Here is a 14046-nt window from a genome sequence, read left to right as displayed (position 1 = left end):
GAAGTGACCATTTTATAGCCTATTTATCCTTTAAGTAATATATTGTTGTTTTTCTCTTGACTCAAGTAGAACAATGGTAATCTGTCAAACCCCTGAGTTAGTCATCTAATGAATTTAAATGTGTGTTTATAGCAGGGTTGTCATGTTGATGAGGGAGCCTGTGATTTAGCTGCTTAGAAAGGGTAGGCAGCAAGGTGAAACACTGCAATACAGCTGTACCCTCTTCGCTGCTGGGGGTCACTGGCCCACATCAAACTGTCCAAACACAGTAGTCCACCAGTGTGGAAGAGACCCCCTTCACCCCCACCTCCCCACTCTGCCTCGTCCACTTTCCCCAGGCGGACATGTCCCCATGTGCCAACTCTTGATGGAATAATTGCACATAAAAGTGGCTCCTTTATGTATATCAGTTCCCCTGGACAATGATGGCTTTGCCCCCCTTTTCCTCAAGGATTCATCTGATTATAATGTTTTTTTCTGAAGTTAGTAGTAGAGCGGTGGCCTTTAATACTCCACACTCATTGTGGACTTGGGGGGATCAGTCCCCGCTGAGGACCAAACTCTGGTCATCAAAAGCCTTTCTGCAGGCTTAAAGTAGGTGTCTAGTCTGTCTCAGATTGATCCCAGTGGAGCTCGACCTGACTCTTTACGATTGCAGATGAATTCTTGATAGATCTCTTGAGGGTTTGCAGATTGACACCAGCTCACCCAAATAATGGGATTGGCCTCAATTTGTTTTTTCATGCTCAGAGAAGGCCAGTGTATAGTAATATATCATCTCGCTGTAGTGAATTATTTAATGTGAAATACTATGTTAAGGAGAATGTGTAGTCTTTAATAGAGTGCTAATTACATTCACCCGTAGAGTCTGCTCTGACACTGAGGTCTTTCATATTCAGCCAGCAGCTCGTTCACACCATTTGCTGCTGGGTTCCCAGCCTGCCAGCTCCTTCTCCACTACCCAGTGGCACATATGGCTTGAAACGGTCAGTTTGTCTTTAGCCACGCTCTCTGTGATTTTCTTCGTGGCATGAAATGGAAACATCAAAGTCTGAGGCCCTTGTCAAATCGATCTGCTGTGTGGATGTGTACAAGCATGGTGATACACCCGCTGCAGTCACTGTAAATCAGAGCTTCGGAGCCACTGACATGGCACACAGTGATATTTAATACCCTCTATGTAATTATCTTGTGTACCGATTATGTCTCCTCTTTTTCATCTGCTTGTTTCTTCACTGTATCTGAAACATTCAGGAAAGAACCCGACAAACGGCAGAAATTGAGGAGAAAAGTTTCCATTAGACTAATGACTGTCGTCTCTCTGACTGCCAGTAGATGACCCTGATGGAGGAGCGGGTCAGAGACAGACAGAGAAATGTTTGGCAGCTGCTCAGAGGAAGGCCACCGGGGCCAACAGGGAGCGAAAATACTTGGCTATTCTTAAACGTCTAAAATAACAAAGGCCATGGTCTCACATGGTGACTGTAAGGATTTGCATTACTATGTGTCAGCATATCCTTTACATACAGCTGACGGTTGTTTGGAAAAGCTGGTATACCCAACTATTACTGATAATTAAGACTGAGGGAGTTACTATAGGCAACATAAAGCTCAGTGGTCCAGCAAATGTAATATTACACACGTTGTCAATACACCACAAAACCAAACAAAACACTAAGTACTTACTTATGAGAATGAATCTAGAAAAAATTGTCATTGACTGTAATTTGAGTTAGGCCTGTGGGGACAGCTATATCACAGTGGATAGAAAAGGAGTAGATTTAGTAGGCGCTTGACTGTTTTGTACATTAAGATATGTTAATATCACAGGTATGTTACAACAACCTGTATGATTACATCTACGTTTGAGTAATACGGTCCATGAGGAAGTTGACTGAAAGAAAGACAGACAATCTGGAGTAGATAGACTTGTGTGCCCCGCCATAACTGATAAGCTCTGCACAAACCTGATTATCCTGCAGATCTTTATCCGTGAAAGGCTCTGCTTAGTGGGAAAAAAGCAAGTTTTGATGATTCATAGATTTTTTCAACTTCACCGCAGCTCACTCTGATGTTGATCAATGCTTCTGTTGTACAGACGTAATGTGAGAATCTTTCGATCCTTTGGTCCCATCAGGTCTTTTGAATGAATAGTTTTTATAAATGTAATGTATATTCTGTAGCTGGTGAATGCTCTGGATTTATAAAGCACTTTTCTAGTCCTGGTGACCACTTAGAATTTGTTATAGTACAGTTTTTCAATTCATACAGTGCATTTATGTGCAGCACTTTCTCTATCACACATCACTCAGACACTGCTGGCACAGCCTTCAGGCGCAATTTGGGGTTCAGTATTTCTGCCCCAGGACACTTCGGTATGCAGAATTGGGAGATTGGGATCGAACCGCCTACCCTTTGGTTAGTGTACGATCCGCTCCACAGCCACTTAGCCTGACATCAGACATTTGTGCTTACTGCTCATCATCTGGAGTCATAGCACATGTACGGGCTGATGAAGATTACCCTCCTACAGAGTCTCACGTTGACTGTCCAGTACAGTTTCTTTTCTTTCCCTCATGCATCAGACTCAATCTTTCAACAATAAGTGAACTTTTACTTTCATTCCACTCTGCTGACTCAGTGAAATGACTTAATCCTCTGCCTGAGATGTTATTCTCCTTGGTGTTGTTATGAAATGGTTGATAAGTGACGCATCAAACAGTCTGTCCAAAAAGCTACAGCAATCCCTTAGCAGCAGTGATTTGTACAGCCCCATCTACTGAGAGTTTATGAAAAAGGTGATATCTGAACCTACAAGAGGAGTTCAATGAAAATAAACAAAGGCCACACCTTCACACCTCCCGCAAAGCGCCATGGAGATTATATCTGGTCTGCAGTCAGTTAGTCAGGGACAGCCTGCTGAGGAGGGGGGTGCAGCCGCCTGGTGGAATGTGAACATGTGCTAGCACTACACACTGAAGCAAGGAGGGATTTCACCCTCTGTCTGGACCACTTAGCTGCTGGCCTTACTTGGTAATGCTGGATAAGTCTGTGCTCTGCTCTCCTCAGACAAGAAGTGGTTGTGGAGTTAAAAAAAAAAGAAGGGAAAAGAGGAACTCAGAAGGAGCAGAGCAGTGACTGAAGAGACCCAACCTCCAGGAGAGAGAATTAGTCATTTTTCCTAAGGAACAAGAAAAGACGGCTTCATGTTTTGTGGTCAAGTGAGGAGAGAAGGGAGGCGTGGCATGGGTGGATGCTGGGAGGAGGATTCCAACATGCCCTTAGTTGCCTGAAAACATCTGGGTGTTCTTTAACACTTTTGCCTCACATCAGACAATTTAACTTCTCCAAATCTCAAGTTTCCATCCGGCGATGTCGGGGTCATGTGGAATCTAATGTGGAAGTACTGCATTTCAGTGCGGACTATAAGGTAGGGCAATCCTGTTACTCCTCAGCTCCAAAGCATGGTGACGCACTTCTGCGCTCGCACTCATGTTAATGCTGATCCACGTGCTGAGGGACCGCTCTCTGTTTTTAATACATGTTGTTACCTTGAGTCAATCTGCAGCTCAGACACAGCATTTTTTGTTGCCTGTGGCAGCATTATTTATTTAGAATACTTTAGTGTCTGGTTGAAGCACAAACTTGTTTGCTATCTTTTTTTAACTGATTTAATCAATACTATTAATTGCGAACGCTGCTGCAACTTCTGTGTATAAAATATCAATAATCATTGAGTCTATAGGAAATCATAACTATGAAAAATACCCAACATTACTTAACTAAGACCAGGTTCATGTCTCTGGACCGCTGGTTTTGTTTAACTAACTGCCCAAACAAACAAATTCATAAATTTGCAATCACATAAAAAGTAGAGGTTGAACATTGGGAAATTGGATCCAGCAAATGTTTGTTGTTATTGCTTGATATATGACTCAGACCAGTGGGTACCACCGCTATTACGCTGTGACCCTATTTGTGACCTTTCACCTGGTTGGCATGTTAGCATCTTAAGAAGTGAACAGATTCAGTATTTGCCATAAATGAGCAATAACATTGAGGGAAGTCTAAATGTCTACATACACTTAACTTAATCATAATACTTTAGGATCAAGATAATTATGTGTTATTGTATATTCTGATTATTTTTCCCAAACAACTCTGTTGCTCCGAATTTAATGTTCCAATTGTTTTAGCACTAGTCAAAGAAGATTCAAGCATCAGTAGAAGACAGGAGGATGATTGACTGTAGCCGACTTGTTATTCACTACACTCCTTACAACTGACTTTGAAAACAGGGCTGCTGTAGGGGACGGGTTAAAGCATTAATGGTTCCACAGAATGATTCCACCACTGCCAGACTAAAATTAGTGGCCATTGTGGCTAGATCAGCCTGAGTCAGCAGTGGCCAATCACCATTCATAAACTCTTTTGGTCTGTAATTCCAGTTTCCGTGGGTCGGCCAGCCACAGCTTGGAGTTCATGCTTTAATGCAGCGAGCATGGCTGTTTTATTGAATTTCTGATTCCTGTTTGGTACAGCACACGCACATGTTCCTGTGTAATCTGACCATGAGACATTTTTCCGTCTCTGCTGATTTCTTGTGAACGCCAAAGTGACTCGTTTTTTCCTCTCAGCTTGGACTCCCTTCTGTCTGCTCTGCTTCAAATTACCACACAGTCACTCACACTACGTGGGACTTAGAGGCTGAAGTCAAATGGGTGGCTTTAAAATCGCTAGCATAGATGTTTATTGTACATTTTTGTAACTCTCTGTCACTGTTTAGCGCAACAATGTTAGTTGTAGAAATAGTTAACTAATATTTAGTTAAAGCTCCACTCATTTATTTTATTTTTGGGAGAACAAACACAACAGTGAAGTATCATTAAGTCGTTAATTTGGAGTCACAGCTTTGTTTATCTTACAAATACAAGTGTACAATTCCTGCTCAATTTCCAACTCGTATATTTTAAGCTGCTTAATGGTCCAAAATGCAATGTCAGCCACCAACTTTTGTTGTTGTTCAGTGCTAAGCAGGCAGCTAAACACCCTTCTCTTAACAATAAGCTAAACAAGGCTAAATGGGGCCTTGCTTGTTTGCTTGTCACCTTTAGAGCATGTGTCATGATGCTGGTAAGTGTGGCTTTATACTGTAGCCTTCATTTAAAGTACTTCAAATCTTTTTATTCATATTAAGACTATATTACCAGTGGAGTATTCTTGGAAGCGTAGCCTGGGATTTGACTATGTTTTGGTTGGTAAATGGAATTTGTGACATCCCCTTATTCCATCCGCATGAGAAAACAGGAAGAAACTGAAATAGGAGATGGTGAAACAGCCGGAACTGCTTCAACTTTGACAAAACATTATGTGAGACCTTATTTTACTATAGCCAGTAGCTCAGGCAATGCAAATCCGGCCCTAGCCACTGAAGGAAGCATGACTGCTGTTTGATGTCTGACACATACAAGAGACTGTCAGACCGACCGTTTGATCGCACCTCTCTGAACGAGAGCAGGCGGCAGTGTCATCTTCTTGCAGGACATTCCTGAAGACAGGAGTCATACCTCAAAACCCCCCCTCCTCTCAAATGCAGGTCTCGCTCCCCTCTGACCCTACAACTCTGTCTTTTCTCCCAGTCCATGCCTCTCTACATACCAACCCCATCTGGGTGGGTATCTGTCTGTGGGAAAGAGAGCGAAGGGCTGTGGTTTTCGCTCAACATTCCCTATCTGTAGGGATTTGTTTAACCTGCTTTGCCAGAGCTTTTTGTAATAAATTCTCTTTTAAGAGTTTTACAGCTGAGGTAGTCTCAGACTGACTGAACTCCTAGCAGACTGTCTTTTTTTTACTGTGCATGCAGGCGCTTTAAAAAGGTTTGCCAGTGAAACTGTAGAGGCCAGGGAACCTGATCTGACCATTTCAACTGCAAGCCAAAGGAGCACAGGGGATTATTTATTTAGACCGTGAACTCAGACTGGAGTTAGAACTGCCAGTTTGAGATGACGTATAATGCGTGTCTGTTTGTTTGCAATCCCGTGCTCCTGGTCTCCCTGAGGACAGGAAGTACAGTATCTCTGTTTAACACCACAACAGATCCTCTGGTGTCTTGACAACAACACCTCAGCTCACACAACGTCCTGGCAGACAAGCGAACGAGAGCTGGCGATGTCTGGTGTGTCAGAGCCACATCTATTCTGTGATGCCGTCCATGTCGTGAAGCAGAGCTGTCATGGCGTGCTAACATGCTGCACTTTCAAGGCGCAGGCATTTCGGGAGTGGAATTAAAAGTCCCTGTGTTAACAGAGGCGAGCAGCCCATCAGCTGTTGGCAGCGCCTCCCTCTGAACTGTAGCTGCTAAAGCGGCCGCAGGAAGAGCTTCCAGCTCCCTTCTCTCCGCCATAACACACCTGAGACACACAGGAAGGAGGAGCAGAGGTTTTTTTACACCACATGGACACAAACAGTGGAGAAACGGGGAGCTGAGACGTATGGTGAGTTTGGCTCTGGTTGACTTTTTGCTCAGGTGGAGGCATTATGCATGGAAAGATAGATCGTATTGTACAATCACGTGAATAAGTGGTTTGTATTTTCTGAGCAGACTGCATGTTGTGTTCTCCACGCTGGGGTCTCAGTCAGGGGACCTGGCACCTGGGTGCAATTGATTTCAAGGTCTCTTCATTTCAGCTGCCATTCCTCAGCAATTTCACACTTAGCATGTTTACTACGGAAGGAATTCTTTTCATCCTGATTTGGTTTGTCAGACCTGGTCATGTTATGTAAAAGCTAATTTACCTTGACTGTGCGTCTCTGCAGTGACAGACACATCATGAGAATGTTGTGTATGCTCCCAGTGTCTCTTCCTCTCATTGCTTTGTTTACCTTTTTACGGATTTCTCTCCCTTTTGGAGAATTTTTAAAAACTAAGAGTATGCTCCGCAGTATGTAGTGCTTTAATAATGTTGCTTGTTGTTTGACAGTATGCCAGGAATGTAATGAGCTATTATGAATATTTCAGAGTGGCAGCGTCTTATTCCTACCTGTAATTTGATTCGAGCTCTCTTTTCTGGACTCGCAGTAGTTCGGGTTTGTGTGCTTTTCATTTCAACAGACTTTATTTTTCACAATTCGCACAGTTATGAAACATCAACCCTAACCCTAACCTATCTGACATTACCCTGACTCTTTTCTCTTCTTCTTCGTTTCCTCTGATTAGGTTCTGTTTCTTCAGTGGCTCTGCCGTAATGCCCACAGTGAGAATGGTGAGCTAGTTGTCTCTTAGCTAGCTGCTGTCTCGGGGTCTGGTTGTTAGTGTTGGCCGTATGTCATAAAGCAGGTCATAATGTTCCAGCAACGTACACCAGAGTTACATAGCACTGCTCCAGGCGTCCAGGGGGTGCTGTGGCAATGACAGACATGAGATTTTCCACATTAAAGGTAAAGTGTGTAGAGTTTAGAGACATCTAGTGGTGAATTTGCATGTAGCAGCGGAATCCCCCTCACCTTCCAAACATGAAAGAGACACTGTGGTAGCCTTCAGTTGTCATGAAAACTCAGAAGGTTTTTAGTTTGTCCAGTCTGGACTACTGTAAGAAAACATGTCGGCGTCCGTAGAGAAGACCCGCTCCTGATGTAAATATAAAGTGTTTAAATATAAAGGCCTATTCTAGGGTAAAGAAAACAACTATTCATACATTTTACATGTAAAACACTGGTGAAAACATCTCTAGAATTATTTTATTATCATTTTCTGCCAATAGATCAATATTACTCACTGAATCTTTTATGGTTTGTGTATCCTCACATAATCCTGAAGCTGTTATTTGGAGATAAAAAAAGACCAGATAAAATATCATCTGCATTTATAGCTCTCTATGATTGCTTGGATGAAAATGGAATGGATTGAAGTTGCTATAACAATGAATAAATGTCAATGTAATAACTGAGTTTTCTTTATAGCTCATATAACTGCCACACTCTAAGTCCTTTTTAATTACTGTCAGGTGCCATAATTGGCATGGTCCTAGAGTCAGTGGTGACCCCTGGCCTCGTCAATAATGAGCGGACAGTGGCTGTGGTGGTCAGAGACACAGCCGCCACCTGGGGTCCTCCTCCATGTTTTATGCATTTCAGGGAGACAGAGCTCATCCAACATTAATGGCCACGGTGGCCCTGAGCGCGGATCACTCTATCTCGGGCCAGCTAGGCTCTAACCCGTGCTGTCAGTGGTCCAGGGGGTTGCTTCAGCCAGGCCCTGGCTGCCCTGTGAAGCCTGATTTCATCCCGACTCTGATAACAGCAATGTGTCACCTGCTAATGGCACTCTGACGGATTAGAGACACAGCAGTGATCTCGCAGGATCCGGCAGCCACTTAAAATCTAAGCTATTGGCCATACTCCCCCTGACCTTTTGCTTCCAAAGTGCTTTTCTCAGTATGCATCAGAAAGTCAATTATACTCTCCTCAATAAGAGTCCTGCATCCACCTTTGAAAATTCAGAACGGATTGCCACGTTCCACGTAACAGCTGGATGGAGCACTCGCCAGACTGTGGCTGTGTGTATGCATAACTAACCCAAAGCACAATATGCGTACTTTTCCACTGAAGTGCAGTGTGAATGAGGCTTTAAGCATTAACTTGGCAGTGCAGGACAAAGCATGCACCGCTGCCAACATCTGGCGGGTCACATGTTATGTAATTCCTTAAAACATCATTGCTCAGTTATTCAAACCACAGGTCAAATGGAAAGGCTGAGCAAGGAAACACAAGATGGTCTTTTTTCAATTTAAGATCATTATGAAATATTCTGTCTTTGATTTGAAATCAAAATAGTGTCTAAGCTCTTGTATATATTTTCAGGAAAAATGTAAATTAATTCCTTAAGAACACATGCCTGTGCAAACCACATTCAGTAAGCTTGGTAATCAAAGAAGAGAAGGTCAGAAAACAAAAGGTTCTCATTTGTAGAAAATGTTGCAGAATAAAAACCTTACAGTCATATACCGACATACAGAAGGTTTATTTGGCAGCTATTTACTGCAAGTCCAGTTCTGTTAATATCACAACAATGTTCTTTATAATATGCAGCCCTGTAGCTAATCAGTGGGGGGCTAATGGATCCTGGAACGCCTCCTGCTACTCACCAACACCCTTTGGCTTTGCACTCTGGGAAAAATATCCATCACTGGCAAAGTTCACTTGAAGCTTTTGTTTCCACTGTGTAGATGCATCAGCCAGGTGCAGCAGTACAAACCAAACTGAATGTTGAATTATATTTGTGCATGTGTCCTGCATCAAAACCAACTCTTTTTAATGAATTAATAATGTGCAGCACAGTAATTAGAGATCTTCGTTAATCGACCAGGAATTTTGACCTCTTCCCTGTTCTCCTCCCACTGCCCCACCCCCTCCAGTGGACCAGCTTTTAACCCCCCCTCTTTTATTATTTACGGCCACAGTCTGCAATCAATAAACTTGATAATAAACTCTTGAATCTTAAATCTTGAATCTTGAGAGACGGCACCAATCAGTTCCTTCTAACTTGCAATTCCTCTCTGTTAAACACTTTCATTACCAATGTCATAATTAATGCGGAGGAGATTGAGAAGACGGGAGGGAGGAGAGAGGAGGGAGCTGGTATGTATGTGAGTGTGTGTCTTTGTGTATAAGTTATCATGTATTTTCTTGCCTGCTGCCCATCTTCAGTACACACAGCTTCACTGATCACGTGTAGTGGTATGTGGTTACATTACATTGCTTACATTATTATCATAGTAGGAATAAGCCTGTAAATGGTTTTGCAGTTGTTTCAGATGTGGAATGTCTTTTCCCTTCAAGCCATGAGAAGCATTGATAAGACTGAATAATATTTAGTGTTCTTAGTATAGTTATTTTGTACATATACATTTAGATCTAATGTGTAAACCTATGTTATTATAAATATTGTTCTTTTTCCTTTTACCTCCACCAAGGAGGTTAAGTTCATTCTTGGATGTTCATGTTTTTTTGTTGGTTGGTTTGTTTTTGAGAAGGATTAAACAAACACTTCTGAACGGATTACCACAAAACCTGTTACGATGTGGTGTGAATCAGGGAAGAACCCATTAAATGTTGGTGCTGATCCCTGTCCGGGGGCAGATCCAGATTTGAGTTTCAATTGAGACAATTTCACCAGTTTGCCAGGGAATAAATCATGTGTCTTCATTTAAAAAATCAGACACATATAGGGAGCGGATATCTATGAGTGTGAAAACCTTAAGTCTTGTAACCCCCCAAAACACACACACACACACCACACACACACAACTTCCCCTCCTCTTACAAGAGCAGATTAGCATGAAGCCTGTATAGATAGTGAGAGAGACGGGTGGATGACAGTGAGCCGAGCTCTCAGATGTGAGTGGGGCGTGCGCTGCAGTGTGGACGCATGTTTTATGAGCAGTGGGATGAGATGGCAGTGGGATTGGTGGGGCAGGTGGTGGACGCCGGTAATTACTGGGAAGCGGCGCTGCACAGCCAGTGGTCCCCACACACCAATCTGTCTTCTTCTGGCCCCAATGAAAAGCCTTTTAACATCTGATTAGCTTTTAGTGCCGCTCTGTGGGCGTCGGCGTGGTTTGGATATGAGAGGCCAGCAGTGCAGCATGCAGATATATATTGTTTTTCTGATAATAGTGCTGCATGATCCAGGTGTAGATCATTGTGCCAGAGGTGTGTAATGTTTCTATAAATGTGTGTTTGGATGTTCACATGCACCATTTTGTTCCTATCTTGTCTCCATTACAGCCCATTGAAGAGTCTTGTTGATGGATTGTGGAGATAAAACATTTGATGGCACATAAGAGACAAGGCCTATAAGAAATTCACAGCAGATTATCCACACAAGTAAAATGATAATCAGGGACATAACATCTGTCGCCTGCTGCCTGTGATATCCTGTGCTTTAATATAACACGACTTTACCCCTCATTCTGCTTCTCTTTTCTTTTCTGGCTTAAAAACAGCAATTCCTCAGTTTCTGCTCTGTGCCGGCAGCTTTCATCTGTTCCCCTCGATCTAGTCGCACGGATGAGAGTTGCTCGGCTGAAATGAGCTCCCTCTCTCCATTAAAAACAAAAAAGAACGACTTTCCCTGTCAAAAAAATCCTCACTTATTTTCAGTGGCTTTGCAGTTTTTCACTGTCATCACTAATATCCCGAAGTCGTTCATGGTATTTCAGCCACGAAGAGACATTTGGAAGATAACTCACATCTTGACAATGTAGAAGTATAATGACAGTTCGTAAAGGGTCGAAAAATGATAGTGTGTGCCATAAAATTGACATCCACCATCTGTCTGTACAAACTCGGCCTACAGGAGCTGATGTTGAATGTTTTTACAGAGCATCTGGGAGGCTGTGCAGTGATCTGCAGTGTAAAATGTCTTCAGCTGTAACAGTAGCTCTGGGTTGTCTCTGTATCTTCGGCTTGGACCAGCGGGCTGAACTGAGATTTAACTCATTTGTTACACAACAGCTGCAGTTTGGGTAACATATGTTACATCACACAGTGATTCTAGGCAACTCATCTGCAAAACATATGTATTTTGCAGAACCCTTTCTCCCAAATCGAGTGATGTTTCCTATTGACATACCAAGGTTTAAAAGATGTGGATACTGACATGTAGCAGTAAAACATTCACAGAAACGTTTACATCAATATATCTGATCTTTGTATCAATTTGTAGTGACTGGAGGGACAAAACCTGTTTTTAACATTTAACAAAAGATAACAGCTTTTACTGATCTTGACCAAAGTGCTGCTGTTCATTAACGTAGCTCTTACTACTGAATGTAGTCCAGCCTATTTCTTTGTGAATCTTTAACAAACCCCAAAGGTTGTTTCATAGCACTTATCACCAGTGTGAAGGTATTTACAATATTCTCAAAAACATATACACTTTACATTCATGCTGTGAAATGTTTTTTCTCTTGGTTGAAGGGACTGCACAGTCCACAGTCGGTTTCCAGCAAGTCTATCACTCTCTCCTCTTAACTCGTTACTTTCAGTGTTCAGTGTTCTAATGATCAATTCTGTGATTAACAGATTATTAAGAAAAGAGTTGATTAATTCCCTTTTGTCTGAGTAAACGATTGAATAAAGAATGGATCAAAAATTACAAGTGATCAGGTGATCTGTCAGGTTGAGTGCAATATAAAACCAAAACTGAAAGGAATCTCTCCTTTTGCTCAGGTTACCGGCATAACTATAGCAACACGCCGAGCCATGAAGACAGTAACTACTGAAACCATTTGATGTCTCCTCCAAATAAAACTGAGAGTTTGTCTAAAACGGACTCCAAGCACTGGACCCTGTGACTATACAGTGTTATTGTTGCAGATAAAGTACACAAATAGGAGCTGAGTTGTGATAAAGCAGATCTGTCCTCTATCTAATGGATCATGTCTGGTCTGTGAGGTGCCACTCATCGGCCTGACGGCAGGAAATGGCCAATGCATCGCTCTGCACAGGACTGCAAATACACACACGCACACACCCACGCACACACACACACAAACACAAACATCTGCTGTCTGTTGTAGTGAGTCAGTGGATCTCATCCAGCACCCACTATACTCATCCACAGGGGCATCTTTTACAGCAGGCACCGCAGCATGCCAGGTCTTTCCACACCACGCTTCACCTCATCGTTACGCCAGTCGACCCCGGTGCGTCCGCTACCCAAACAAACACAGACCGTTTCCCGATGTGGAGGAGGGCGGCCATGTGACCGGGTTCGAGCCGGGGCTCCCGAAGAGAGCCCACTGTTAGCGAGCAAATGGTTAAACGTTTTGACAAAAGCCCTCGTGTAGCAGAAGAAGGGCTCTCTCTCTCTGTTCTCCCTACGGAGGCCTGGCATCGCAGGCTTCAGGAGGGGAGGATTTCTCATTGCTGTTCAGCTGCTGCCTGCATCTGCGCAGGCTATACAGATGTGTTCTCCTGAGGATTGCATTTATTTATTTACTTGCCAGAGTGAATACATCAACCTGGTGTGTGTGTGAGGTGTCGTCTGAGATCTTTACTTTTTGTACGAGAAAAAAACACACAATTAAATTAGTGGATTCAGGAGGCCAGCTCAAAGAAAGTTGTTCCACGACGACGCTGTAGTTGCACTTTTTACATCTGGACACCTCCGTGTTGTGACGGGCTGTCAGGAGACGCAGTTGAAAGCTCCCCGCGCCTCCTCATCGCAGCACTTTCCTCTCATGGCGTCGAAGCCGATGGTACTGACGGGGTGTCAGAAGTAGTGCCAACACAACACCCAGCCTCTGGGCTGCGGGCCGCTCTAATGAGCTCCCCTGAGTGGCTAGCAGACTGATGGAGATGGCCCGTCCTCTCTCTCCTCCCCCTCACTCAGCATGCATGCCTCTAATTGGTGGGAGAAGAAAGAGAGACTTCAGAATTACAGGAGACAATACTTTGGACAAAAGAGAGGATGGGGACATTTTTTTATTTCTGCCACATCAGAATGCAAGCCCCTTCTCCTAATTAGAACTCCTCGTGCACACATGACATCAGCCGGTGTGCACGGAGCCTGAAGAGAAGAACATGTGTGAAGTGAGAGGTGTCAGGTGTTCTTCCTGAAAGATACAAGAGTCACACGTGCAGGATATTTGTTAGGTTTTCACCTAATTCTGATCATGTTGTTGGCTCTGAACATCAAAGTGCTCCTCCTGTTCCTGAGCTTGAAAGGACTGAGAGACTAGAATAATGGCGCCCTCTACTGGTCACCCATCAACACACAGATAAGTCACTGTGGCACTGTACAGGGACTTCCACTTTAACTATGATCTTTTCATTTTTTTTTACTTTTCACTGCAGTAAAGCACAAGTCTGCTCACAGTCTAATTTATTCCATTCTTACAATATTATATAATAATATGAAATATTAGTAGCCATCCATACATCCATTATACTGCGTATCCTCTTTAAGGTATCGCAAGGGGCTGGAGCTGAAACATATCATTTACAAAAACAGCTTTAAACTTTTATCGACTGATTTGGTTG

General features: G+C 43.1%; 1 protein-coding gene across 4 annotated transcripts in view; it reads left to right on the top strand.

Moving 5' to 3' along the window:
* iqsec1b (IQ motif and Sec7 domain ArfGEF 1b) overlaps positions 1-14046 on the top strand; it is a 199400-nt gene that overhangs the window by 135302 nt on the left and 50052 nt on the right. Inside the window, exon 1 of one of the 4 annotated variants that reach the window (XM_053430933.1) lies at positions 3096-3430. The exons of the other annotated variants lie outside the window; for them this stretch is intronic. Coding sequence (XP_053286908.1) covers positions 3384-3430 — 47 coding nt within the window. The 5' untranslated portion in view covers positions 3096-3383. Of the gene's footprint in view, positions 1-3095; positions 3431-14046 lie in introns of those variants that run through there. 4 annotated transcript variants of the gene reach the window in all.

The sequence above is a fragment of the Pleuronectes platessa genome, chromosome 2 (genome assembly GCF_947347685.1).
Source record: "Pleuronectes platessa chromosome 2, fPlePla1.1, whole genome shotgun sequence".
NCBI classification, from domain to species: domain Eukaryota; kingdom Metazoa; phylum Chordata; class Actinopteri; order Pleuronectiformes; family Pleuronectidae; genus Pleuronectes; species Pleuronectes platessa.
This window is presented reverse-complemented; position numbering and strand designations above follow the sequence as displayed.